The sequence below is a fragment of the Sturnira hondurensis genome, unplaced genomic scaffold (assembly GCF_014824575.4).
Source record: "Sturnira hondurensis isolate 20B ecotype Veracruz unplaced genomic scaffold, ASM1482457v3 Scaffold0006496, whole genome shotgun sequence".
Classification (NCBI taxonomy): domain Eukaryota; kingdom Metazoa; phylum Chordata; class Mammalia; order Chiroptera; family Phyllostomidae; genus Sturnira; species Sturnira hondurensis.
In genome coordinates, this window is record NW_028079127.1 from 14,481,980 (window position 1) to 14,508,546 (window position 26,567).

Below are 26,567 nucleotides of genomic sequence, written 5' to 3' on the forward strand. Positions count from 1 at the left end.
GAACGTATTTTAGAGAGTTGATAATAAGTTTCCTCTACAGAGAGAAGCCATTTAAAGTCAAAAACAAACATTTGAGGACTCTATTCCTAAAGGAATTATTTCCGCAGGTGTGGCCCACACTCGGGATTTGTTGGCATGAGGGAGATGCGCTGGACTTACCTGTGGGGCGTGGAGTTGGTCGGTGGGTAGGAGACTTTAAAAATGACAAAGAACTTTTTGAATCTGGCAGGTCAGGATCTGGGGGCCCCTTTTCTGTGCTTTAGGTTCCAAGGGAGGCGTGGGCAGGGCTGGGCCCCCCGGAGGGCTGCCTCGGGGTGGAGTGGAGTCCCCGGAGCTCCTGCTGCTGGCCCAGGTACGGAGTGAAGAAGGTGAAGATGCCTGGCGGTCTTCTCCTGGGTGGACAGAGGACGGCTTCGGCTGGGTAAAGCATCCTCACGTAGGCTCTCACAGTTTCTCTGTGTCGGGGCTGGGAGCAGCGAGCAGAGCATCCGGAGCCACTGGGGCTTGGGGGGCTTGGGGGGCTTGGGGGGCTTGGGGGGCTGTCTGAAGCCGCAGAGCACCAGCTCCGCCCAGGCCCTGTCTTGGGCATCCCCGCGCTGGACGCCGCTGCTCAGCTGCCAGGTAGAGCTGGAACTGGAACCTGCCCTGCCCTGATGCCCGAGATCTGGTCCCCAGACTCCTGAGCCGGAGGGCGGCTCCCCAGCTCCAGACAGCTGCGCCCCTGGAAACCACGCAGAAGGCGCCTGGCTCCGGGTGTGTCTGTGTGACCTGCGGGGCGGCTGGTCTGTTGAGTCCTGGTGGTGGGAACGGCCCCCGTGGCCACGTGGCACCAGAGAGCTCGAGGACGGGGGTGGAGCATCCTGGGAGCTGCTGCTGCACGGCGGGCCTGGGGGCCGGGTTCCACTTAAAGGCAGCATCCTGCCCTGGCTGGGCTGTCCAGTGGGCTAGAGCGCCGTCCCGATGCGCCAAGGCTGTGGGTTTGACCCCTGGTCAGGGCACATACAAGAATCAACCCATAACGCAACAATGAGTGCAACAACAAATCAATGTTTCACCCGGGCTGTCTGGGTGTCGTCCCACAGAGCAGAAGGTCGCTGGTTCAATTCCTGGTCAGGGCACAAGCCTGCGTTGCAGGTTTGGTTCCCAGTCAGGGCGCACGAGAGAGGTGGCCGATTGATGCTTCTCTCTCACATTGTTGTTTCTCTCCCTCTCCCTCCTTTTCCCTCTCTCCAAAAATAAATACATGAAATCTTAAAAAAAATAAACTGATGTCTCCCCCTTTTTCTCTGTCTCTCAGATCAGCTAAAAAAACTGTCACCAGTGTAACTGGCATCTGCTTGGGCTGCGTCTCCTCTTCTGTTTAATAAACAGGACGACTGTTTCAGACTGATCGGGGGCGACCGCACTCTGCAGATTACGGCGAGCGGACGCTGCGTCACTCGCTGCTCGTGGGCTTGGCTGGCACAGCGGCTCTCACCCACTCTGGGGGGTTAAGCATGGCTGCATCTTTGTCAGTTGGAGGCGGAATGCTTTTGTTTTCATTTTAAATATAAACCTGAGGAGCAGGCAGAAGGCAAGAAAGCTCAGAGGGCCACAGGGTCGACAGGGACACCCCGACGTCATCTCCTGTGTGTGGTGCCTGACGCGCTCGAACACGGGGCACTCCTTCCTCAGCCCAGACAGGCGCCCTGGGCACCGCGAGGTCGCCGCCAAACGGGGAAGAAGAGATCGGAAAGTCGAAAGAAGGAGGCGAACGGAGTGGGGGCGGGAAGGAGGGGAGTGCACACCCTGTCCAGGTTCCCACCAACTGTCTCACACGGGGACTGGGGCTGACCTGGCGGCCGAACGGGGTGTTCTGTCTCTGGGAGGTCCGGCCCAGACCCTGTGTAAAAGGAGCAGCACCCCGCCTTCGGTCCGGAGGACGCTGGCCAGCGGCACCTTCCTCAGGGGCCCGTGAGAAAAGCTGCTGGAGCTGGGTACACTATGGAGAAGATGGGCAACTTGGGAGAAAATCGTCCTGTCCTCCCAGACTGTGGGAGGCACCGGGGCAGAGAGAGATGTACCCAGGACCAGGAATGCAGGGCTGCGTGCCGTGGCCTTGGACAGACTGGGCACGGCGCGGGGATGGTGTGCCGGGTTCAGCACCCCAGGTGCAGGGCCGAAACTGGACCTCGGGAGGGTGATGATGGCCAAGGGTGTTTGGGTTTCCTTTTTGAACGGTTTGCGTTTCTTCTGGTCCAAACTCCTTACATGGAAACTCCGGGACTGACAAGTCACTTGCCCACATAGAACACGAGTCTGTGGGTCGGGTCAGGGTGGGAAGTGGGCGGAGTTGGCTTCACGGCCCCCGTCTTCTACGGGGCCTGTGGCAGGAGAACACAGTCTGGCCCATCTCTACCACCTGGAGACCTGCCGCCCTCTGCTCCCCGCCCGTCAGTCATCTGGGGCATCAGTCACGTGACTGCCTGGGGACCAGCGGCCCTGGGGGCACAGCTCTGTGCCCTCTCTCGGGAAGTCAGTGCTCACAGGACTGAGGTCACACGTGCCAGCGGACGAGGACACGCCAAGTGACACGTGCCAGAGGAAGGCAGAGAGCAGGCCTGTGGGTCCCTGGTTTCACAACCCAGGTCACTACAGTGGTCCAGGTGGGTGTGAGGGTGCGGTGGACCAACACCAGGGAAACTGGGGAAAATTACCATGGGACGGGTCTCAGGGTCTCAAGGGACTTTCTGGACCTGAGAACAGCTGGTGAAATGAGAACGGAGATGAGAGCAATGTGGGGGTGCCCGGAAGCTCGTGCCCCGAACCTCAGAGAGCAGAACAAGAGACGGGGCCACGTGGCCCTCACAGGACACTGCCACAGGCAGGGGACCACCAGCAGCAGGGACAGGTTGTCCCAGAAGTCAGACAATAAATCATCCAGCACAATACGTATGGTCGCAAGAAACCAGGACTTAAATCAATGAGGAGTTGCCAGAATCTGCCTGAACGAGAGCCAGAGACCTAAACGGAGGACGGTGCCGAGCACGGCGGGGTCCCTGGGCCTGCAGCTGTCCCTGGGGTCGGGGGCTGCCCTCAGGTCAGGGGGACAAGAAGAATCAGGGGTGAGAAGACTCTTCACTGCCTGACGTGGTAGTTACATTTTTAGAAATGGACCCCAAAGGAATAATGATCCACACAGATTAAATCTGGGTGTGAGCATAGTAACTGCAGCAAGATTTAAAAGTGAAGTTCTGGAAGCAACCGAAATGCACAACAGTAGAAACTCCAGTGAGGAACAAATCCAGGCACAGCCGGGAAAAGAGCTCCGCGTTCCTTAGGACAGGTTTTCACAGGTGCTCGGGAAGGGCGGACAGGCTAAGAACGGGTGAGCTACCTCGAGTGGGCTGTGCCTGGGTTCTAAAGACACACCAGCTAGTGAGTGCACTGAGGAGGCAGAATTATTAGTGATTCTAATTTGACTGTTCTGTATTTTCTAAGTTTTCCACATAGGTACGCAACAAAATGAAATGAGCACCCTAACAAAAATGGGCATCTCCTGACTCTGAACAGGCAGGGGCTACCTGTAACTCACGCCATGACACGGGGACTTTTTAACGGGGCCGCACTCTGTCTGCGTGGTGTTCCTCCTCGCCTCCCCATCTATCCACCTATCCATCCCCGGGACTGGCTGTTTCTGTGCAGACCGCTGCCCGCTATCCTGGACCACTAACCCAACTGACCTCTTTTTCCTGATAGGATTTTTAAAAACTCATAGGATTTTAAATGAAACTCAGGCGAGGGACCCCTCCACCTCTCATTCCACATGATGGCTCTTAAATTTCTTCTAAAGGAACCCGAAATGACCCGAAGATATGGAGGGAGGGCTCCCTCAGAGGTCCGAGACCCCAGCCCAGGCCCAGCCCAGGGGCCTCTGCGCCTCCCCGACCAACGCTCCTGCTCAGATGTTATTCAGGAGCTCGGGACAGGGTGGGAGGCTGGCATGAAAAAGAAAGGGTAAGCGCAGTTGAACAAGGAAGTGGGGAGAAAATAAAGGTTACTCCTGCAACCTACTATTTTCCCCTACAATTTATGAAAAAATGGCAGCTTTTTGAGTGCCAGGCCCATTCTCTGTGGTTATCACGGGAGCACCTTCAGATCCAAACTCTCCTCGCTGGCTCAGGGCTGCAGGGGGCCTGTGGGGCAGTGCGGCCTGTGGGCGGCTCCTTCCCCCACCACGATGCCCAGCTATATTGGCTCATACTTGAAGAACAAACCAGTTAAAAGCATCTTTGGCCCTGGCCAGTGTGGCTCAGTGGATTGAGCTCTGGCAGCAAACCAGGGGGTTGTTGGTTCTATTCCCAGTCAGGGCAGGTGCCTGAGTTGTGGGCCAGGTCCCCAATAGGGGGAGCACAAGAGTCAACCACACATTTATTTGCCTGATGTTTCTCTCCGTCTTTCTCCTTCCTCTCCACTCTCTAAAAATAAATAAATAAAATCTTAAAAAACAAAGCATCTCCGACCTCCCAGGATTTTGCCTCAGGCAGCCTGGCTGTCCGGCCTGGAGGCCCTCACACACATTTTAAACCTCGGGGAGGCCCGAGGCCCATGTGTAACATGATACAGGGCGCGCTCGCAGGCCCTATTGTCAGCAGATATGGGAAACGATGCTCCCACGTCGCCGGATCCGGCTCGCCCTCTGCCCGCGCATTCCCGGGTTACGGCGTCATTTCCGCCTGGTCCAGTTAGGCGCCCCGTCCACCCCGGCTGTCTGTTCGCTACAGATGCTTGCTCTCACTTTTCCTGGGGGAAGGGAGGAGATGTCGGAGCGAGAGTGGTGCCTGGCTCGAATGCCATCTTCGGAGCAGGGGCGGGAGTCCCGCCACTCTGCTTTCTTGCCCCACCTCGTAACGACACGTTTAGGGGGACCCTGTGAGGCCTCACTAAGAACCAGCCCGGGGTGCTGGGGCGGCGGGCACGCCCCACCAGCGGGCGCGCACAGCTGCGTCCCCCGCGGCCGGAACCGGGCTCTTCTCTGGGAAGAGACGGGCCCAATTAAGCCAAACACATTAGCAAATGGGGAGAAAGACGAGCGTGACTGGCAGCCTCTCTTCCGGAGACGCACGGGTCTCCACACCTCTCTGCCATCACGCTCTGCGCACATCGCTTTGACAGTGAGAAACAAGATTTGTCCCCTGCAAAATTAAATGTCACTCTCGATAGCGTAATATCGGAAGCATCATCCTCCCAAGTCCACACCAATCCTTGACACAGAAAATTAAACTCTCCCTGTTTATTGAGTGGGTAATGCAGCCTTCAAATGTGCCGGAGCCCCTGCCAGGTGAGAAATTAAAGAAGCTGCACTATAAACGCTAATGGTACGGAGGAAATGCGGAAAAGGTAACTTAATGGGTAATCAGAAGAACTCATAAAACTAATCATGCGATTAATGTCTTCAGAAGCAGGCGGCCGAGGGGCGCCAACAGACAACAATGCCGGGCAGGTCTGGGCCCCTGGGAGCTCTGCGCCCCAGGGCCTGGCCCAGGGGCGTTGGAGGCCCCGCCCCACCGCGTGGCTCCGCCCTCCTGCCCCCGCCCCCAGACGAGCAGTCACCCCTGGCCAGTGAGGCGCGCACCTGTCCTCGGAGCCTCCTTCCCTGTCCTGGACGGCGACAGACGCTCTGGGAGAGCGCGGGAGGACCGAGTGGAGGTCAGAGCGACGGGCTCAGCTCCCTGAAGGCAGCTGTTGCAGGAAATGAAGGGACTCGCCTCAGCTCATGTAAACACCCCTGGGGTCCAGCTGCCTGTCTCCGGGCTGCCGTTACCAATCACTATCTGGGGGGGCGTCGACACCACTCTGCCCGGGGCACGGGCGTCAGCACCTGCTCCCTGCCAAGCTCCCTGGACGGCCCAGAGGCCTGGGCCACTGCGTCTCTGCTGAACGCAAAGAACCTCCTGCCCCTCCCACTCGAGGGCGAGACCTTCCCACACTGTTGCCTCGCGTCATCCCCGCGCGTTTGATAGGGCTCTGCCACCAGGAGACAGGCTATGACGGCAGGACCCATGGCTCCTCACCTCACACGCTCCCACTTTCACGACACAGATCGGCACCCCAACAGCCTTGAGAGTGACCTCACGGGTGCAAGTCTGGTTGGTCGAGAACTGTCTCCTGCTATGCCTGCTCCACAGAGTCAGGCACACTTCCTGAAGTTAACAACATACTATGGAATGAGCGAACATTCAGTACTCACAAATGGGCAAAAAACGCCCAGGGTCTTTCATCCAACATACAATGCCCATCCATCCATGACGCGCCCGCCCATCCATCATCCACCCACCGGAGATGGGCAGCAGGACAGATGATGACCATCTTCTGAGCGCACTGTGCTGGAGGCTCCAGAGGCGGAGAGGTCTGAGACCACGGGGGCCCGGGGATGGAGGGGCTACGCCGACCCATCATCCCGAGGGCCCGTCTCAGACGTGAGGAGACCGAGTGGAGCACTGACTAGTTCAAGACCGCCAGGGGCCCCGAACAACTGGCGCACCGTTCCTGCTGCGACCCCAGCTCTGTCCGGACGACTCCGCAGAGGACCAAACCTCGGTCCACAAAGGCCTGGACGTGGAGGCTGCAGGCCACCACCACTCCTGGCACGTGGTGGTGCGCAGCGAGGAACTGCACGCGTGCGGAAGTCAGAGCTCGGATTCCCCCCTGGGCGCCCAGGTGCTTTTAGTTCAAATACCAGCTTGTTTCTGCACATGTCCCCTGGGTCTCCACTTTGCACTCAGGGTGCCTGCAGGCCCCCCAGTGTGGCCTGCGGAGGGCCTCGCACCCTCTGCTGGGAGGAAGGCCGGGCCCATGGCCTCAGCACCTCTTGCTTTGCCTGGTCTTCTGTGCCTCCCTGTCCCCTCCAGCACAACTGACAGGCCCGTCCCTGCCCAGCACTCGTGGCTCCTCTGCTATGGACACACTGCACTCCCCCGGGCCTCACTCACAGTCACACAGACACAAGCTCTCACAGACACATATGCCCACAGGTCGCACATGCATGTGTGCTCACATGCACATATTTTATTTTTAAATATATTTTACTGATTATGTGATTATAGTTGTCCCATTTCCTGCCCTTTCTTCCCCTCCGCCCTGCACACCCTCTCCCAACTGGATTCCCCACCCAGGTTCATGTCCATGGCCGTGCATATACGTTCTTTAGCCTCCCCATTTCCTGTACTATTCTTAACATCTGCCTGTCTAGTTTCTACCTACCACTTGTGCTTTTTATTCCCTGTACCTTCTCCCCATTCTCCCCCGCCCTGCTGATAGCCCTTCATATGCTCTCTATTTCTGTGATTCTTTTCCTGTTCTAGTTGTTTGCTTAGTTTGTGTTTGTTTTTGGTTTTTTTTAGGTTCAGTTGCTGATAGTTGTGAGTTTGTTGTCATTTTACTGATCATAATTTTGATCATCTTTTCTTTCTTAGATAAGTCCCTTTAACATTTCATATAATAAGAGCTTGGTGATGATGAACTCCTTTAACTTGACCTTTATCTGCCCTTCCATTCTAAATGAAAGTTTTGCTGGATAGAGTAATCTTGGATGTAGGTCCTTGCCTTTCATGACTTGGAATACTTCTTTCCAGCCCCTTCTTGCCTACAAGGTTTCTTTTGAGAAATCAGCTGACAGGCTAATGGGAACTCCTTTGTAGGTGACTGTCCCCTTTTCTTGTGCTGCTTTTTAAGATTCTCTTTCTAACTTTGATCTTGGGTAATGTACTTATGATGTGCCTTGGTGTGTACTTCCTGGGTCCAATTTCTTTGGGACTCTCCGAGCTTCCAGGAGTTCCTAGAAGTCTATTGCTTTTTGCTAGATTGGGGAAATTCTCCTTTGTTATTTTTACAAATAAGTTTTCAATTTCTTGCTCTTTCTCTTCTCCTTCTGGCACCCCTATGATTCAGATGTTGGAACGTTTAAAGTTGTCCCAGAGGTTTCTGAGCCTTTCCTTATTTTTTAAAATTCTTGTTTCTTCATTTTGTTCTGGTTGGTTGTTGATTTATTCCTTTTGCTCCAAACTATTGATTTGAGTCCCCGTTTCCTTCCCTTCACTGTTGGTTCCCTGTATATTTTTCTTTATTTCACTTTGCAAAGCCTCACTTTTTCCTCTATTTTGTGACCATACTCAACCATTTCTGTGAGCATCCTGATTACCAGCGTTTTGAACTCTGCATCTGATAGGTTGGCTGTCTCTTCATTGCTTAGTTGTATTTTTTCTGGAGCTTTCATCTGGTTTTTCATTTGGGCCATTTTTTTGAATCGGTGCACCTGTTAGTAGTAAGGGGCAGAGCCTTAGGTGTTTACCAGGGTGGGGCAACCTGCCCTGTGGTGCTGTCTGTGGTGGATGGGGTCTGAGAGGGAACAGTGACCTTTGCTCTGCTCTTGCTGGATTTCAGTCACTTCCCCTGCTTCCCACAAACAAATTGGGCCCTTCTGGTGCTGATTCCTGGGTGTGTGGGCTTGTGTACGTTCTAGGACCCCGTGGGTTTCTCCCATGAACTCTCCTCTGAGGCTGGGAGTTTTTCCTGCCACCTCAACACCCATAGATTTTTACAGTCAGAGGTTTTGAGGCTTTATTTCCCCACACCGGAGCCCTGGATTGTGTGGTCTGTCTAGCTCCCCAGTTTTTCCTCCTGGTTTATCTGCACACGAATGTGGGATGGCCCAGTCCACCAGCTGCCACCTTGCCGCGAGTCCTCTCTGCCTGGCTGCCCATCTCTGCTCCTCCTACTGGTCTGGATGAGTGTTTCTTAACTCCTTGGTTGTTGGACTTCCATACAGTTTGATTTTCTGGCAGTTCTGGTTGGTTTTTGTTTTTAAATTTGTGGTTCTCAATCTTTTGGTTGTGGGAAGAGGCAAAGTGTATCTATGTATGCCTCCATCTTGCCTGAAAGTTGGTCACACATACACATTCTTACAATGCTCATAGGCTCACCACACACATGCACAGGCTGACATAGACCATGTTATCGCATGCTCACACGCATACACTCAAGAGCACATGCACATCCTGTCATGCCACACACAGGCTCAAACACACAGAGACACACATGTGCATACAGGCTCACACAAGTGTGCACACATGAATGGAAGAATGTGATGTCATAGCCTCAGAAATCCCCCTGCAGAAGCCAGAGTCTGTGGGACAGGGAAGAGTCCCCTGAGTGACCTGTTTGGGGTAGGAGTGCTGTGCAGGTCCCCTGCAGGGGGCTGACAATGGCCTGGACACTGGTCATCCCTCCATCCAGAGGATGTGGAAGATTCGCTGGCCTTCTGTGGGCACTGAGGGCCCTTGGGGACCTTCTCTCTGCCAGCTTGAGGTGGCCCTAGCAGAAGAGGGAAAATGCAGGTCGGCTATAGAGGATTTCAGTTCAGACATGATGTTAGGGACCAAGTCACTGCCAACCTTTTCATTGCAGTCTGGGGGGGGGGGCAGGTCACCCCAGACACTCTGTTTGCCCTTTTCTCCATCTCCTCTCCTGTCCGTTCCCACCTCATCTTTTACGTCCTGGGAGATTCCTGCCAAGTGTGGTCCGGGGAGACGCCCTAGTTCTAGGATCCCGTGAACTCTGTAGAAGAGGATGTAAGTGTGACCCCTAGTGGCTACAACAAGCACAGCACTCTTGGTCCTGCGTCCAGCGGGAGGTCCGGCTGGGGGTGTTGTGTGGCTGAAGGTCTGGCTGGCTTTGCTGAGTCAGTTCTTTGGCTGGCTCTGTGTCTGGAGAAACAACCGCTCATGGTCCTCCTGACAAGGGTCAGAAGCCAAGGCCCTGATTCTGTCCCCACCCTCCCTGCTCCTGCCTGTCTAGACCTTCCCCTCACCTAACCCCCGACAGGGGAGAAGGTGCAAACACATGCCCCAGTGAGTGAAGCTCCCTTTTGGGCTCCACGGTTGTAGAAAATGACCATCACACTGCATCTTCTCCACGCTGAGGCCTCTCAGGTGCTGTGGCCACACTGACCTGAGACAGAGCCTCCTGTCTCAGCTACGGGAGACAGCTCCGTGCTGAGGTCCCGGGATAAATGCTGTGGGTAGATGCCTTGTGGGGGGCCTGGCTCCCGATGCTGTTTCTGCTGCGGCAGCTCCTCCCTTTCCTCGGAAAACGAGTGGATGTAGCCTCTGGGCAGCGAGGTTATGCACAAGCTCCCCTTCACGTGTCCTGGAGATTTCTCGGCCCATGAGGCTCTGAGACCCCATCCTCCTCCTCCTCCCCAAGTGGGTCCCTGAGCCCTTCCTCTAGACAGGCTGTTCTGTGTCCCCACCAGGAGTGGGGCCAGGTGGGCGGGGAAAGCTCTTGGCAAGTTCCCACTTCAACCTGGAGGTCACAGGACACTGTCCCTGTGGCCTAGGAGCAGCCACTGCGACTGCGATGCCACAAGGATGTTCCCTGGAGCTCTGTGGACACAGAGCACAGCCCAGAACCTGCTGTGGACACAGCGCAGTGTGAGACACGACACACATCCCCGTTGTCCCCTCGTGAAGAAGCAAGAAACGGTCTGAAGCAAAACAATGTCAGGGGTGTGATGGTTAATTTTGTGTCACTTTGCCTGGGCTGAGCGCAGCCCAGGTGGCTGGTACACACTCCCTGGTTCTCAGGCCTTTGGGGCTGGACTTGAACTCACACCACTGGCTCCCCCAGGCCTCCGGGCTGCAGGGGACAGATCATGGGGCTTCTCAGCCTCCAGGTCCTCTCGGTGGATCTTTTCCTGCCCTCTGGTCCAGGTTTTCTTAGGAGCCCCAATGCAGCAGGATGGGATTGTTGGCCCAGCACCCAACAGCTGAGATGGGGGTTGGCTCCCTTTTGACCGGCACAAGCACTGCAGACCTGCATCCCCTCGGGAGAGAAGCCGGGATGGCACGTCTCCTAGTCCCAGCAGAGACTGGGGACCGGAGGGCACATCACAGTTCTTCCCAGGTCTGTGTTCCAGGGCAGAGGGACAGCTGTCAGAGACCCAGAGAGGGCAGTGCCTGAGGGACACACCCATGCCTGACCTGCAGGGGCAATGCCCCTGAAATGCTCACTGACCCTCACTCACCACGTTGGATGAGACCCGTCTCGGGCTCTTTCTCTCGCCCTCTCCACATGCCCCCCACACCACGTTGGGGAGCGACATGTCTCTGCACCAGCATCAAACAGGGGTCCTGACCTTGCAGAGGTGGACAGGGGTCTGTGGGCCGTGACTCTGAGAGGCCTCAGCGCCGGCTCTTAAGGACACACGTTGGGTGTGAACACCACGTGCGAGGAAGGAAGCCGGTCCAGCTCCTTCCTATTTCTCTCTCCTTCAGCGCTCCTGCCATGCCATGGAAGGAGCTGGGGGAGAAGGTTTCTGTGCAGGAACTTTTGTCTTCAGAAAGGAAATATTCCACGTGCTTTTCCCAAGTAACCAGGCCATCCCATAGTGAGCTCCATTGAGTGAGGGGGGTTAAAAGTGACTAGACAGCAAGGCCATACGCTGTAGATATCAGCACAAGCTCCCTGCTCTCCGACACAGTTAATAGCGACTAGAGGAGACCCAGTCTCTGCAGGTGGGCAGCGCCCCCAGTGCACACCAAGGTCACGGCACAGCTCCCTCCCGGGAGTGCTGGCCACCGGCCCTGGTCCTCCCTTTTCCCCTAAGGGAGTCGCCTGAGACTGAGGGGTTTCTCAGTGACCTGAACGTCCACCTACTGATGACGGCCCCTCGATGGGCCAGAAACACCCGTGGGGCCCACCTGCACCGGTGATTACTGATGACTGGCTGTGGAACTTGGTGTTTTCAAATGCCCGTTGATGTGGAGGGGAAAGTGCAGCCTTCCAGGAGACAGCAGGAACACACACACACATGTGCACCCCCACACAGGCATGCACACGGATGCACACACGTGACTCGCACAAGGCAACATCCCGCCATTCCTGACTTTTCCTCTCAAAAGCACACATGTTTTATTAGGTTTCATGCCGAGTGTCTTCTGATTTATGGCGACTGTCAACGAAAGCAAAAACACAGGCAGCTTTAACCCTGCTGGAGCTAGGAGTTAACTGGCATGAAATTATGTTGTTGTTTTCCTTAAAAAAAAGGAAGGAGGGTGCAAAGCACTGTGTTCCATGAAATGCTTAGGATGCAGGGCAACTCGGGATGGCAGCTTGTCTGTCGCTGGGAGCCGTGTGCACCAGGACGGCGTCTGACACGGACACCGCCCGAGGCCCGAGGCCCCTGGCTGGGAGGCCTCCAGAGACCAGTTTCCACATCCAACCCGACTTAGATGAAACATGTTCAGTGGGAAAAAAAGCCAGTGCCTCAATAGCCCCTTGATTAGATTTTCATCTCCTGAGCCGACAAATATGAATATTTATTACCATGAAGGCAGACTTGCCTCTTCCCATCGCCCTGATCTCGAATATTACCCACTGCTAATTTTTATGAAAATTTGGGCAACATAATGTTTTTACATAAACTGACAGTTCTTGAGATAATCCCGTTATTGTCCGGGTGAAAATGACAGCTTCCGCTTATTCATGTGTTAACGAGGGATTAAATATTGTTTTTCATGCCGGTAATCTAAGATGGACTGGAAATTAAAAATTGAACATTGTATATTAGCAGGGCTTTGAGGACCAGAATTTGTTTGCATTCACTTAGAGAAGACCCGCAAATCAGCGGTTTAACAGTCAGTCCTTTCACGATGCGGTGGGAGGCGGCCTCGTTGACGTCCCTAAAATAAATTCATTAGCCTACCTGCCCCACACCAAAATGAACAGGCTCCCGTCAGTAAATAAGCCACGAAGAACCCTCTGCTGAAGAAAGAAAATCGCAACACAATTTGTTGCTTCCATGTCGAGAATTCTTCTGGGGTCCCCACGGCACGTCCCACTGGTGGTGGGAGCAGCATCTCCTCCCTGGAAACTGCCCGAGGGCACCGGCCAGCAGCAATGCCCGCCCCGGGCAGCCGGGACCCTCCACCCGAACGCCGTTGCCGGCAGAACACCGCAGGTGATTCCTGCTTCATTCACGGCTGCTGGGTGTCCCAGGTCAACCTGTGACTTGGGGCATTTTTGGACAAAAGTGTCCCACCATGTTACTCAAACTACACATTACATTTTCTTTCCTTTTTTTTCACTCTCCCTGATTGGCTTGGAACATTTTTACTTTTCCATTAGTTGTCTGACAGGGTGTAGGAGATGGCACAGCTATTTCTGAGAAGCTGGCTGTCCAAACTCTGTCTTCTGGATCCAGTGGACAAAGGAGCCCTGAGTTTAACGAGACAGGATGGATCTGACTGAGGGTTGGGCTGGGGGCTCACTGTGTCCCCTCAAATCTGTAGGTTGGGGTCCAAGCCTCCAGGACCTCAGAACGTGACTGCCGTTGCAGAGGGACCTTCAAAGAAGCCACCCAAGGTAAAAGGTCACAGGGCAGCCCTGCGTGGTGTCCTTAGGGAGCAGGATCTGCAGATGACCCTGTGAGGGCACAGGGGGCAGGGTCCAGGGGAGAGGCCCCGGGCATGGGCTGCGGCCTCCTGGCCTCCTGGTGGAGGACTCCTGGTGTCTGCTCCCCACCTGTGCCCCTCACCGAGGCGGTTCCAGGAAACCGACGCTGCTGGCCAGGACGCAGCCCCTCGCTGGTGTTGGCCCACGTCGGCACTTTTCCGTGATGGCAGGGACGTGCCTGCCGTGTAGCAGAGGACACGGTGTGACACTTTCCGTGTAGGGTTGGTTCCAGTGCTCACGCAAGGAAGCAGTTACTTCTCACAGTGCTTTATGCTCTTGTTTGATGCAGTAGGAGGGTCTGCACGCACAGAGGCCTCATTAGCCTTTTCACGAGATCCTGTGTTTCGGACCCATGAGGGGAGGTTACTGCTTGCAGGCAGATTCAGACAGCTGGATCCCAGTGGGTGGGGACTCCCTCTGGGGAGCGGTGGCCATCATCCCAGGTGGGGACTGGGGGCCTCCCGGATCTGGGATTGCAAAGCGTGTTCTGCAAATGGAGAGTGCGGTCTGATGCTGGAGGACTGGCCTCCGGCCATGGGCTTGTTCACACGCAGGCTCCAGGGCGGTGAGGTCTGGGCCAGGACAGGGCCCGGCCTGGGGTCGCCTGGGTGGCACTGACCATCAGCCATCAGTCTGGTCAGGGACGGGCGTGTGCAGGTGACAGTGGCTTTTCGAGGAGCCTTGAGGATGCAGACCCAGTTCCAAGGTCACAGCATCCCTCTGGCCACGCTCACCCCTGCTCACTTGCCAACCACCCCACGCAGGGCAGGTCTCTTTAGACGTGAGATTATTTTAAAGTTGGCGTTGACTCTATTTCATGCTGCCTTGACTTCACACAGGTGGAAAGAGCCTTTGGAACAAGCTCATGGATTAAGCAGACGGAGGGAGGTTTCGAACCCACGGTCATGGAGAAGCAGGCTGCAGCATGAACGGTTAGGGAAGGAACGGGGCCGTGTCACCAAAGAGGGTGCCCTGGGACTTGGTAACTGCTAGATCGCTTAACGGCTCTGGGTCTGCATCCCCATCTGGGAACTGCGTCCCCTGCACAGGAACAGAGGGAGAGGGGCACCTGGAGGTGTGACCAGCAGGTACTGCCGGCCGGCCGCCTCGTGGCTGCCCGCAGGGAGCTGTGGGGTTGGCCTGTGCCCTCTCATTTCTTCACCTCCAAGGGATTCCCAGTCTCACGGCCGAAGGACTGAAAAGGGATTTCTGGAATATTATGCTCCGAGGACTCCGATGCCACATGCCCGGCTCTGCTGGGAACGCTCCGGGGACCACCTCACACCTGATCAAGGCGTCCCTCCGTTTCTCATGGGGACACCGTCACACCCAGCCTGGGCCAGTCACGGCCCTGGAAGGAAGGCATGTAGAATGTGTATTTCCATAAAAACACAGATGAAAATGGGAGAAAAGGGCAAGGGGGTGGGTGAGATGCAGACATTGCTCATTTCATTTTACGTGACTATTTACTCTGATGCGGAATAAAAATGGAATTTGTCGCTATGGCAACTGCCGCATCACCAGCACCCTCCCGGCCGGAAGCGCATCAACAGACCCCGCTGGGCCCACGCGACTCGGTCCCTCCCTCCGTGCTCCGGGGGATGGACCAGGCCGTCTGTAACAAACTCACAAACGTCAACACGTCCAGTGCAGTGAATTAGATTGAACGCATTTTTGTGTGATTTTCTTCACTTTTGAGAAGGAAGAGTCAGGACAGGGGTGTCCAGCAAAGGTCGGGAAGGGGCCCACCCAGAGGCCGCGTCGGGTGCCCGACTCTCCCTCTCCCCCAACTCAGCACTGGAGCGGGGCCTTCTCCCGTGGCTGCGGCAGACGTTTTAACGTGGCTCCATTGGTTTCCTTTCCAACACCAGGAAGCAGGCTTTCCTTAGAGGCGCCGTTTCTTTTAGGAGGAAAGAGTCGGTTCTGTCTGTTGAGAAACTCAGATCACAGCACAGTAAAAGGTGTAGGAAGGACAGCGGGGGCACCAGCCTCTCCCCACCGCCGAGCCCATGGGGCTCGGGACAGAGTTGGTGGCCTTCCTTCCCTGGGGCCATGGAGGTCCAGCCGCCGCTCTGGAAGCCGCTGAGAGTGTCGAGGTCCCTGCATGAGCTCTGAGGTCCCCACGCGGACTCCCAGGTCCCTGGATGCCTTGGATTCCCTGGACCACGGGCTGTCCTGGGTACAGCTAATGTGCATGTTTCTGGGGAGTGGGCCCATGGCTCTCCCAGGTGCCCAGGAGCTGTGATGGCTGGTGTCCTGAGGCTGGACGTGGGGGACCCAGCGAGGGGCGAGGGTCCAGGGCGTGTCGGGCTGCAGCGTCTGTCCCAAAGCTCGTTTTCTAGGCTCACCAGGTGCTGCAAGCACATCCCCTTGGCATCTCGCGCTGTGTGTGCCCGGAGCTCCCCCCTGCCCCATTAGGACGGGTCACCTCCTGGGCTCAGAGCTGCCCTGACATGTCCCCTGTCAGAGGCCACCCCTCTGCACCTGAGGCTTGCTCTTCAGTTCTAGCACACGACCTGCTCTGAACACCAGGGGTGATTTTGGTCACTGACTGTGTCCTGCCGCACCCAGCGCAGTGTTATTCAGAGACTGAGATCAGTGAGGCGAGGGTCACTGTTGACATTGTCCTCAGTGACCGGTGGGGTCGCTGCCACCACTGTCTACTTCGGCGGCACAACTTCTGTCATGTGTGAAAGAGAAAACAGCAGAGGACTCGGCCCAGGCCTGAACTGACACTCATCTGTCTCCTGGTTTTGCCGTCGGCCTGTGACTGTGGGGACACATCTGCCAGGGGGACCGCGTGAGGCCTGTGTGCGCAGCCTGCTGTGCCTCTGCCATGACTTCATTGGAAACGTTTGGAACCGGTGTCGAAGAGCACTTCCGAGGAGGGAAGGGGCTGTCCCCAGTCCCTCCCACCCCTGCAGGCCCGTTCCCCAGGTGCCCCCATCACACCCGGACCTGCTGGCCTGTGTAGCAGGAACCGGGCTGCCCAGTCACCTCCTCCTGGTGTCCCAGAGACCGGGGTGGCCAGGCGGGCCGTCCCTGCCCACATCCCCTGCCCACCGACCTGGCCCAAGTCTGCGTGAACACCCAGGTTGCTGTCAGCAAGGTGCTGTACAGCGGGACTTGGGCTGTGGCCGCAGTGATTTAAAGTCCTGGCATCTTTCCACAGGCAGGCGAGGACCAGCCGGGACCTGGGAGGAAACGAGGCTGTGTCCAGACACCCACTGTGGGGCAGCGCCACACCCACTCAGTTTCCATGGTGACAGTGCTCCCGTGGCCACATGGACAGAACCACCTGCTGCAGCCGGAGACAAACCCGTGCCTGGCTGAGGGGAGCAGCACAATCACAGGCTCACAGACTTTTAAGGGACTCGGGACCAGCTGAGCCTTCACCACTGAATCTCCCTCTGAGCAAGGTCGCCCTGGGAGCCCAGCAGCCACGGAGCCCAGACCAGTCAGGGTGGAGGTGGGGAAGGGGAGCCTTGAGCGGAGCACACGGCACTGGGGTTCACGCCTACCTGCCTCGCGTGAGCCCCCAGGCTCTGAAGAAGTCTCTGAAAACCACACCAGTGATGGGCTCAGGACACTGACCCCCAGGACGTGGCCCTCGACCAGTGAGTGTCCGGCTGCAGGAGTGGGAGAGAGCGCCAGAGGTGGGAAGGAATCCCATGGCCCCTTCGTGCTGAGGCTGGGCCCCCCACACCCAGAGGGACAAGGTGACCTCTTCTCCCACCCGTCCCGCGGCCCGTGCCAACCCCCCCCCGCGCCTGGGCCCCCCAGATGCTCAGGTGCAGCTGCTGCTCCGTCGCCCTCCCCCTGCCCCCGAAGGCTCCCGGGTCCCGCTGTAAAGCCTACAGCGAACTCTCCTGTGCGTTCCTCCTGTGATGTGTCCAACACGGCCGGGGCCCACGGAGGCCCGGGGCGGCTGCTCCTCCCTCCTACCCCCAGGAACCGCACGGGAAAGGGGCCTCCGTGAGGCACGACCGGCAGCGGCAGGGAAAGGGTTTGCAGCTTAAGGTTAGGACACGGTCAGGGCGGAAGAATGAGACTCAAGCACGAGTAGGTTGATGATCAACAGACAGAAGTATCGAAGCCATGATGGACGCCCGGGACAGGGAGACAAAGAGTTAAAGATGCAAGAAGTAAATGTTTCCCTGGAAGTGCAACACACGGTGACAAATAGGTGACGTGTGAGCAGCACTCGAGGCCAGGTGGGGACTCACCACACTGTGGCCCTGAGGTGAGAGGAGAGAGGGTGACCAGGAGGCTGAGGAGCAGGGTGTGTGAGAAGGACCATCCCGGCTAATGGGAAGGTGGCCACCGCAACAGCCACACAAGTGACCACTGACTGGGAGCCCGAGACATCCGGGCACGTGGCCCCCACCGTCTCTGGAAACCCTCACAACACCCCGGCTGGGCCTGCAGGCGCCCCTCGGGCCACCAGGAGACCGAGTCGGGGGAGAGACGCTGCGTTCAGAGGGGACAGACGCCAGCCTTATGGAGCTGAGGGGGGACTCCAGACAGACCCTGAGCAAGGTCAGCGGTCCAGGGCCCTGACCAGACAGGACGGGGAGGTCAGCAGAGGTCACCGGCGCAGAGACGAGCGTGGACGCGGGGCTACAGGGACCGACGAGGAAGCAGGGACTGGATGTGACACTGGGGAGGAGCAAGGAGACGGAGGTCACAACCTCCTGACCCTCATGCTTCTCTCAGGGTGTTGGGGGAGCTGGGGGAAGTGAGCCCCTTCTTCAAAACCAGCCACAGCGAGGGGCTTCCCTGCAGGCTTAGGCCAGGGGCCTGTGCCATCAAGCGCGTGCTCGGGGCACCCGTGGAAGCCGACCGACCACAGCGGCCGGTCAGCGGGCGGCCCCCACCACGGGGTCCTCCCTGGAGTCCCCAGCAGAGGCCCTCGGGCACAGCTGCCACACTGGGGGCCCCCACGCCCCTCACTCGTCGCCAGTCCTGCCCTCTCCAGGCAGGGTCGCCTCATGTGCACAGGACCCTCCTCCCAACATGCCGGCTGGCGCCCCGCGGCCCAGACACCCAGCCACCGCTTCCCCGGCTTGGGTGGCACGGGGGTCCTTGACCAGAATGTGTCTGGGTCCACCCCCAACCCCTGGACACCAACAATACTGTCCTGTAGAGGCAACCCCCCCGCGGGTTCAGAGGGTCCCGGGCCCTGCCATCCTCTCCCTCGTGGCTGCTGAAGGCCCACCTGGGATAGGGTGCTTTGTCCCTCCAGCCCAGGCCACCAGTGGAGGAAAACCAGGGGTGGGGCGTCTGTCTCGCCACCCCTCCCAGAACTGTCTGAGGAGTTCAGGTCAGTCTCCAGTGGTCCCTGCCCTGCCTGCCGGTTTGCAGGGACATGAGTGTCCACCAGGCACCGCAGCTCTGTGAGCCACCCCCACCCTCCACTCGCCTGCTACCTGGTGGGCACAGGAGCCGCCGTTCCTGAGGAAGAGCCCATCAGACGGGCTCTCATGCTGCGAGCAGAACCAGCGGCTGCTGGGGAGCTGTCCCCGAGGAAGCGGCAGTCTTCTGGGGCTCTGCCGGGACCCGCTGCCGAGAGCCAGCCGCCCCAAACCGTCCGCCACCCCCGGCGCAGGGCGGGAGGTCTACCGCTCCCAATGCGGCCAGGTAGACTGGTCTGGTGCATTCTGACGCAGAGCCCGCTGTCCAGCGTGCAACCCCTTTACCACCCAGAGGTCGGGGCGCCAAGTGTGCCCTGCGCCTCCTCCCCTGCTCAGCACAGTCGACCGGACGCGACCACTCTCAGGTGCCTTACGTTACCTCAGGGGCACCCCTGTTCTTATGCCCCTCCCCCCAAGTAGCCCGTGCATAATTAAGGCAGACGTGTGCCCTCCTGAATCCCCGGAGGAAAGGGGGGTTTCCTTGGCCTGCCCGTGTCCACAACTTTAGGGATCATGAAACACCGAGGAAGGACCGCTTCTTCTCGGGGAGACGTGAACTACAATCTCAAAGGCAACCAGCCAGCGTCGAGCGACGCAGCCCCGGGGGCCACATGCCCACCCCGGGACGACTGGACTAGCGGGCACCAGCCCGCCTGCCTCCCCCCGGCCCCGTGGCCTCATGGAACCGAGCTCGCCGGCCATCCTGCCCTGCCGCACTCAGCAGGCTCCCCGCACAGCGAGCGACGCATCTCCGAGGAAGCCCCTCGGATACTCACCGACCCCACTCCGGCTTGAAGAATTCTCAGTCCAGACGTTGTCTCCAGTTTGTCCTTGTTGTCCACTGTTAGGAGAAACAAAGAAGCACAGGGGTCAGCTCGGGAGGTGGCTGTTCTCGACTCCCTCAGCCTTTTCCTCCGCTGCCCGGAAGCCCGGCTCCACAGCCACGCTGTGGACACGCCCGCAGTGGGAGGCCCTGAGCCCTGCTTCCCACTGGGAGCCAGGGGCCCACGGGCCAGCGTCCCTGCAGCTTCCTCTAGAGAACGCCATCATGGGACATTCACAGACTCTTGGACACGGGTGCAAACTGTGAAGTCTCTCGGTAGAACAAAACGAAGGTCACCAATTACACGACCACTGGGAAGCAAGCCCTCCTGCTCGGGACGGCTGGCCAGGGCGCGTGCGTCCTTCCCCGTGTGTGTCGGGGGCCGCTCTACTCCCTCTCGTTCTCGTCCCTGCGAGACCTGCTCTGCAATAACCTAGTTCCAATGCGAGCCTCCCCTAGTTTGCTCCTGACGAGGGGTGAGGAAGACTTTCAGAGAACGAGCCACTCCCAGGTCACACTGGGGGCAGTGAGCTCCGGAAGCAACAGGCACAGGTACCTGAAACCCAGCCGTCCTGGGCTCACCCTGCAAGCCCACCTGCCCCCACGTGTGGGGAGGCAGGAGTCACAGGGCAATCGACCTTGGCTACGATGCTGCAGGAACACTCTTTTGGATGAAGCCCCATCATTTGGGAAATGAAAACCAGAAAAAATAGAGTTTTATTCAGACCCCAAGAGTGAAGAGTGACCTGTGGTCCTGGGGAACGCAGAGGGCTACCTGTTGGGGTGAAGCCACATTAGTCTCGGGGGGTGCAGTGACCTGCAGGGGATGGACCAGAGCTGCCATCGCCCCCACCCTGCCACCCACCATGGTTGGGGCTTCTCCATCGTCTTGGGGAAAGTTTCCCCTCTGAACAAATGGACGAGCTTTTCACTTCCGGGTGATGACCGTCCCGGAAAGAACGCAGCACTGCCCCTCCGGTCACAGCAGCAGAACGTCACACTGCTGCCACTGCCGAGCGGGCGAGGGGCCGGGGCCAAGGGCCAACCGGGGGCCTCGACCGAAGAGCAGCGTTTGGACCAGTCGGTGGTTTCCACATGCTGCCGTGGACACAGGACACGGTGCAGTGAGCAGCGGGCTGCTTTGGGGGAGGCGGTGAACTCGTGAACAGGAACAGAGCGAACAGAAAAGCGGGATTTGGAAAACACCCTGTTCACTGCTGCAGAGCAGCGCCGTCAGGCCCGGGAGTGGAACAGCGGCCGGGCAACCGTGGGGTGAGCAGATGCCCGGGAAGGGTGGGCGGGGGCCGCCTGCCCTACGTGGTGAGGCTTCAGGATGACTCGGGAGGGGACCCTGGCTGCTGGGAACTTGGTGGGGACAGCTGCGTGCTGGCTGGTCCCCCGCCTGCCCTGGGGGGCGCAGACTCCTCAGCAGAGCCTGCCAGCCTGTCCCCGGCGTCTCCCACAAACACGCCGGGCCTTGCCATCCAGCCCCCTGGGTCCGGGCCCTCGGGCAGGCCTGCCCCCAACGGAAACACTGCACTGACGCTCTCAGCTCAGTGAAATCACGGCCACCGTCCTCCCAGCCCAAGTACCTGCCTCAGTTTCCCCTCATGAAAACCCTGTGCTTGGAGATCCGAGTCGGGGCATGAGGACTGCGTGGGCGTCTGCGGGAGCTGCACGTGCCCGGGGCTGGCACACGGCAGCGGTTACTCAATGGGTTTATTGGGCCTAAGCAACTCCCACACGGTGCCCACACGGTGCCCACACGGTGCCCACACGGCACCCACACGGCGCCCGGCCCGAGCGCCAGCTTAAAGATTCTGCCTTTTTTCTCGGATGCGTCAAGCTACACTGTTCATTGTACTATAGCCTCTCTTTTCGTTGTCCTCTCGGTGTGTCTGAACGCACCGTGCCCAGGAGTTGCCAGGCGGCTGTAAGCTCACTCTCCGACGTCCTTCCTCCTGAGGTTTCTCTTGCACACCCGTCATTTCACACTCTTTCCTCTGGGACGCCCCCCCCCCCCAACCACAGGCACTGATTCTCACAAACCCCTCTGGTGGGTGGAACCGGGACACCCCACCTGCTCCCACGGACGGAGTCCCTCCTGCGGCCCGTCCCTTCTCAGGTGCTCCCCTGTGTCTGCCTGCGAACACACCTGCTCTGACTCTGAAACGCTGAGTGGCGGGCCCCTGTCCCTTCGCCCTTTGGTGACCTCCAGGATGACGATGACAGGCTCTGAGGAGGCATTTCTGGGGAAGGGTAAGCCTCGCTTCTGCCAGACGGTGTCAGATGTGGGCCCCGACTCCCCCACGGGGCCAGGCGCGGACTCTGGGCTGTGGGGCGAGCCGGCGGGGGTCGGAGGGGGGAGAGCCGACTTGATGCGCCGAGGATGATGCATAAAAGCCCGTTTTTATCTTCCTGGAGACACAAAGGGCTTCCAAACACCACAAAGAAGTCCTTTAAAATTAAACTCACTAGATGAAGGGATATGCAAATTTCCTGGAGCAGCAGAACCCTGCGACGTTCTCAAAACTCGGCCACAGCCGGTTAATTAATGTTTTAATTTATCGGAACACTTCTCTGCACTTGACAGTTCACGCAGCATCCCGTGTAATTAAGCACGTCGCCACGGCAGAGGGGCCTGCCCGTCTCTTCCCCGTCACCTTAACCTGAAAGGACGTGCAGAGTCCCCTCTGTGGGCCACGTGGCGATGGGGACAGCACGGGGGGGGAGTGCCAGGGGGCAGCTCAAGGAGAGGGACAGGGAGGCGGCCCCTGACCCTCAACGTGAGGGGGGGTTCCGGCCCTGACAGGCGGAGCCCGGTTCCTAGCAGAGCGACACCCCTGGGCCCCGAGCTGCATCCGCACGAATTTCCACCACAAACACGTCCCTCCTCTCTGCCACCTTCTCTCCCCAGAGAAGGGAGGGACAGGGAGCTGGCGAACCGTCATGGTCATTGGGGGACCTCTGGCTGGCTGAGTAGAAATCGGCATGGTCCCTGGTCAGAACTCGCCACACCACAGGAGGGACTGGCCCGCACACGTCCTCACAGGAGCGGCCCCCTTCGCTCAAGCCTGTGGGGCTCAGGTCGGTGCAGGGGAGGAGAGGGGGTGTGGGGGAAAGGAGGTCGACCTGATGCACCAGGTGCCCAGGCCCCCCCTTGGCTCCACCAGGGCTGGGAAAGGGGGAGCAGAGAGCTGCCGGCTCACCATGGCCCTCCCAGGGCCCCAGGTGAGCTGCCTCAGATTGGGGCGTGGGGCGGGGCCCTGCCACGAAGGGCCAGCGTGGCCCCCCAGTGTGTCCTCAGTTCTTTGATCCAGGGAAAACGGCACGGCCCCAGGCTCTGCCCAGCCCTCGTGGAGGGTGACGGTCCTCAGCCCCCACCGCAGAGCCCTCAACTCTCTGAGCAGCTGTCAGGTGCAGGGACAGAGCTGTGGCTCCCTGGATGGAGCCCTTTCACTGACAGGCCTGGAACGGGGCAAGAGCCAGATGTGCCCGGAGGGGACACATCCACCTCTCCCCTCCACCCCTTGGGGAAGCTGGGCTGTCACCTCAGGAAGCGGCCAAGGGCCAGCTCAGAGCCTTCGCTGCGGAAGGGGCAGCTGGGCATGATGGGGGGACCTGGGGGTGCAGCCAGGGACAGGAGCCCTGCCCAGGCCCCGTTCCACTGTTGGGGGGCCAACCAGGAGCCCTTCTGCACCCCACGTCTTCCCGATGGGGTCATCTTCTTTGGTCTGTAGGAAACTCTTTAGAATTAAATGAGGACCTATCTCCGACAAACTCATTTTTGGGGAAGTACCCTTATTCAACTCTTGTTTTTTTAAGCCCTCACTTTTGAAAGACATCTTCCCGTGGAACGATTCTAGGTTGACGGCCATCTCCCTGCGGCCACACGCAGACACCTCCCTCCCGTCTTCTGGTTCCTTCGGGGCCGCTGAGCAAGCAGCCGAGAGGCGGGTTCTCCTTTCGCCTGGAGCACGCTCCTCGGCCGCTTAGAAGGTCCGCCCTCTGTCTGGAGGCCCTGCAGTCTCCGCTACGGGTCTAGACGGAGACCTGTTCTCACGCCGAGATGTCCCAAGTCTGAGGACCGGTGTCTTCCAGCAGCGACAGGAACTTCTCCGCTGTTGTGACTGCACATGTGGCCTCCTGATCCCCCTCTCCCCTCCGGGAACTCCTGTTAGAGGCGCAGATGACTTTCTCACCTGGTCTTCTAGGTCTCCTTGCTTCTAAAATCCACACACCTCCTCGTCTCTCTAGCCTGCATTTTGGATAGTTTCCCCAGCTTGTCTTTCGGTTCACCAACTCCCTCTTTGGCTGCATCTACTCTGTCTTGACACCTGTCTGTTCAGTTTAAACTTGCGTTATATTTCTCCGTCTAAGAATTCCATTGTTTTCCATTTTCTAGTCGCTTCACAGCTCTTAACCTTTGGGTCACATTTTTCCTCCCTCTCGTTTCCCTTTAAACACACACAGACACTTAAATCTATGTGTGGGGTCTGCTCATCACACCGTCTGATGCTGCTTCTGTCCGTCCTCTCAACCGTTCAGCATGCTCTGAAGTTGTCAGTTGTGAATTCCTCTTTCCTGGGCTTTTAACGGGGGGAACCCCTTGAGGACAGAGAAGAAGGCGGTCCTCTGGGCAGAACGAGCCTGTCTTCCCTCTAGGCCTCTGGATACCCCACCCGCATGGGACTGTTCGACACTCAACTCCTTGCCTGGGGCTGAGGGGCCACTCGGGTGCTGTGCACTGGGACCGCCGGCTCCTGTGAGGGCAGACACCCCCCCCCCACGCCGGTCCCCACCCAGTGACCGTGCTGAGGGCAGGCAGCTCCCTACCTTCTGGGTGAATGGGGGCTGCGCTGTTATTCTGAGGTGACCTCCGCTGTCTTCCCCAGCCTCACCCTGGGGCTTGCCCCCTGCCCACAGTCTCTGAGATCATGGACACTGAAGCTCAAGGTCAGCCTGGCTGGGGAAACACCCTCAAGTCAAGGTCAGCATCAGTGTCCATATTTGGGTTCCCCCTTTCACCTGGTTTGGGACCTTCAAGAATTTCACTGTCTCCAGACGACCAATGGTGTTTAAAATTGTGTCTCTGGATCCTCCCATTCTGGCACTTCCGGTTACTTTCTAAATGAGGGTCAGGCCAGCCCCTGCTTCTCCCAGTGCGCTGATGGGAACAGGGAGACCTCCCGCCCTCCCAGAAGTGCCCCATTGTTCGTGCTGTGCTTCCAGAGGGCGACTCATTTACCGTGGGTCCAAGCAAAGCCTCGGGGCACAGTTTACAGGGGGTGTTGTGAAGCACTGGGTGGTCAGCTGTATGTTACGCTGAACATAAGCATACACTGACATGTGTGCAAAATCAGTAGATTTATTCAGAGTGTTTTATGCGGCTCGCTGCGGGGGCTCTTGCTTGTTGTGGAAGAGAGACCAGAGAGCAGCCTTTGCACGGTGCCCCGCCCTCCCCGCCCCCAGTGTGGGCCCTGGGGCCCTCCACCGGACCTCTCCGCAGACTCAACTGGTGCCCAGCAGTGCCGGGAGCGAAGCTGGATCCTGCTCCCAAGTTGGAGCAGCAGGGCCACGCCTCCCCTCAGCCCACACGGCCGCACCTGGGGGCCGCAGGAAGGAGAGCCAGCTTCTCCGAGACAGCACGGGTTAGGAAGCAGCGCGCATTTCTGCACGGTGGCTGCTCCCCTTTCATGATCTCTTGCTGGCGAGGGGGGTGAGGGCCACTGTGCTGTGCCCGGCCTGTCCCCTGCAGACCCCTCAGCTCCCACACTCACAGGCCCCTCCAGATGGATGGTCCCGGGACCCTCGGGGGACCCTCCATGTGCGCCCACTCCCTCCCGCAGAGATGCTCTGGCCCGGCTGCACATCTCCCACACTCGCACGCAGCCGCCGCCGCTGCGGGACGGGTCGCCTCACGCACTGTGCCACCCCAGATCTGATTCTTCCTTCTTCTGACGCCCCATCTGACGCCCCATTTGAGGGGCAGGCACCGAGCACCTCCAAGCCTCCAACACAAACGTTTACATGAGAGCCCCGGGCCTGGAAGGCTTTCTCTCCTTGGAAACTGAAAGGTCAATTTGTCAAACCCACGCCTCTGGTTCCCAAGAAAGGCCCTTAGCCCGCCTTCCAGCCAGAACCGAGTAAATAAACGAGGCTTTTATCTGCCGGCTCTCCTGGGACGTCTCCCGAGAGCGCGGGGCCTCGGCGGGGATGAGGCCCGGCTGTGAGCTAGCAACAGCCACGGGCAGCGAAAGCGAATGTCGGCTCCAATTTCCAAGTCATTTTTCAAATTATTTTAATTAGATATTGTTTCAGTCTCACGTACATTAATTTAATAGCTGATATCAACATTTCAGGTTTCAATTGGTGCAGGTGATTTTTCCCAGGCTCCCTGGCCGCCTGCAGTAATTTAAACCATAATGTTTATCCTCTGCCGTGTTCAGTGCGGGGCCGGCCAGCTGCTGTTCCCCACAGAAGGGACGAGAAGGAGGGACCCGGGTGTTTCGGGGGAAAATGGAAATCTGTCTCCTTATCGTTTACCTGCTGATAGTATTCAAGCAGGTAGAGCTAAGGCCAGAAGTTCATAATATTTCCCCCAATTTCATTACATAATTGGCTTTCCAATGCAAATTTCAGGGAAATCTGATGTTTTAAGATTAAAGCTCTCTGACTAAACAGCCATATTTGGCGATCAATACATTTTCTGACAATTTTCAATGCTAAGGCCTTGAACCTGCCCCGAAAAGATCCTTCTTACCCCAGCACACGGTCGCAATTTTAGGTTCTCAGTATTGTCAGACCTTGTTGTCTTTTTCAGATATGTACAGATTCTA

The 26,567-nt window shown here is 58.0% G+C and overlaps 1 protein-coding gene across 1 annotated transcript in view; it reads right to left on the reverse strand.

Annotated features, from left to right (window-relative positions):
• Positions 1-26,567, reverse strand: part of PTPRN2 (protein tyrosine phosphatase receptor type N2) — a 385,188-nt gene that overhangs the window by 115,958 nt on the left and 242,663 nt on the right. The window contains exon 12 of the mRNA XM_037049518.1: positions 19,682-19,746. Coding sequence (XP_036905413.1) covers positions 19,682-19,746 — 65 coding nt within the window. The remainder of the gene's footprint in view (positions 1-19,681; positions 19,747-26,567) is intronic.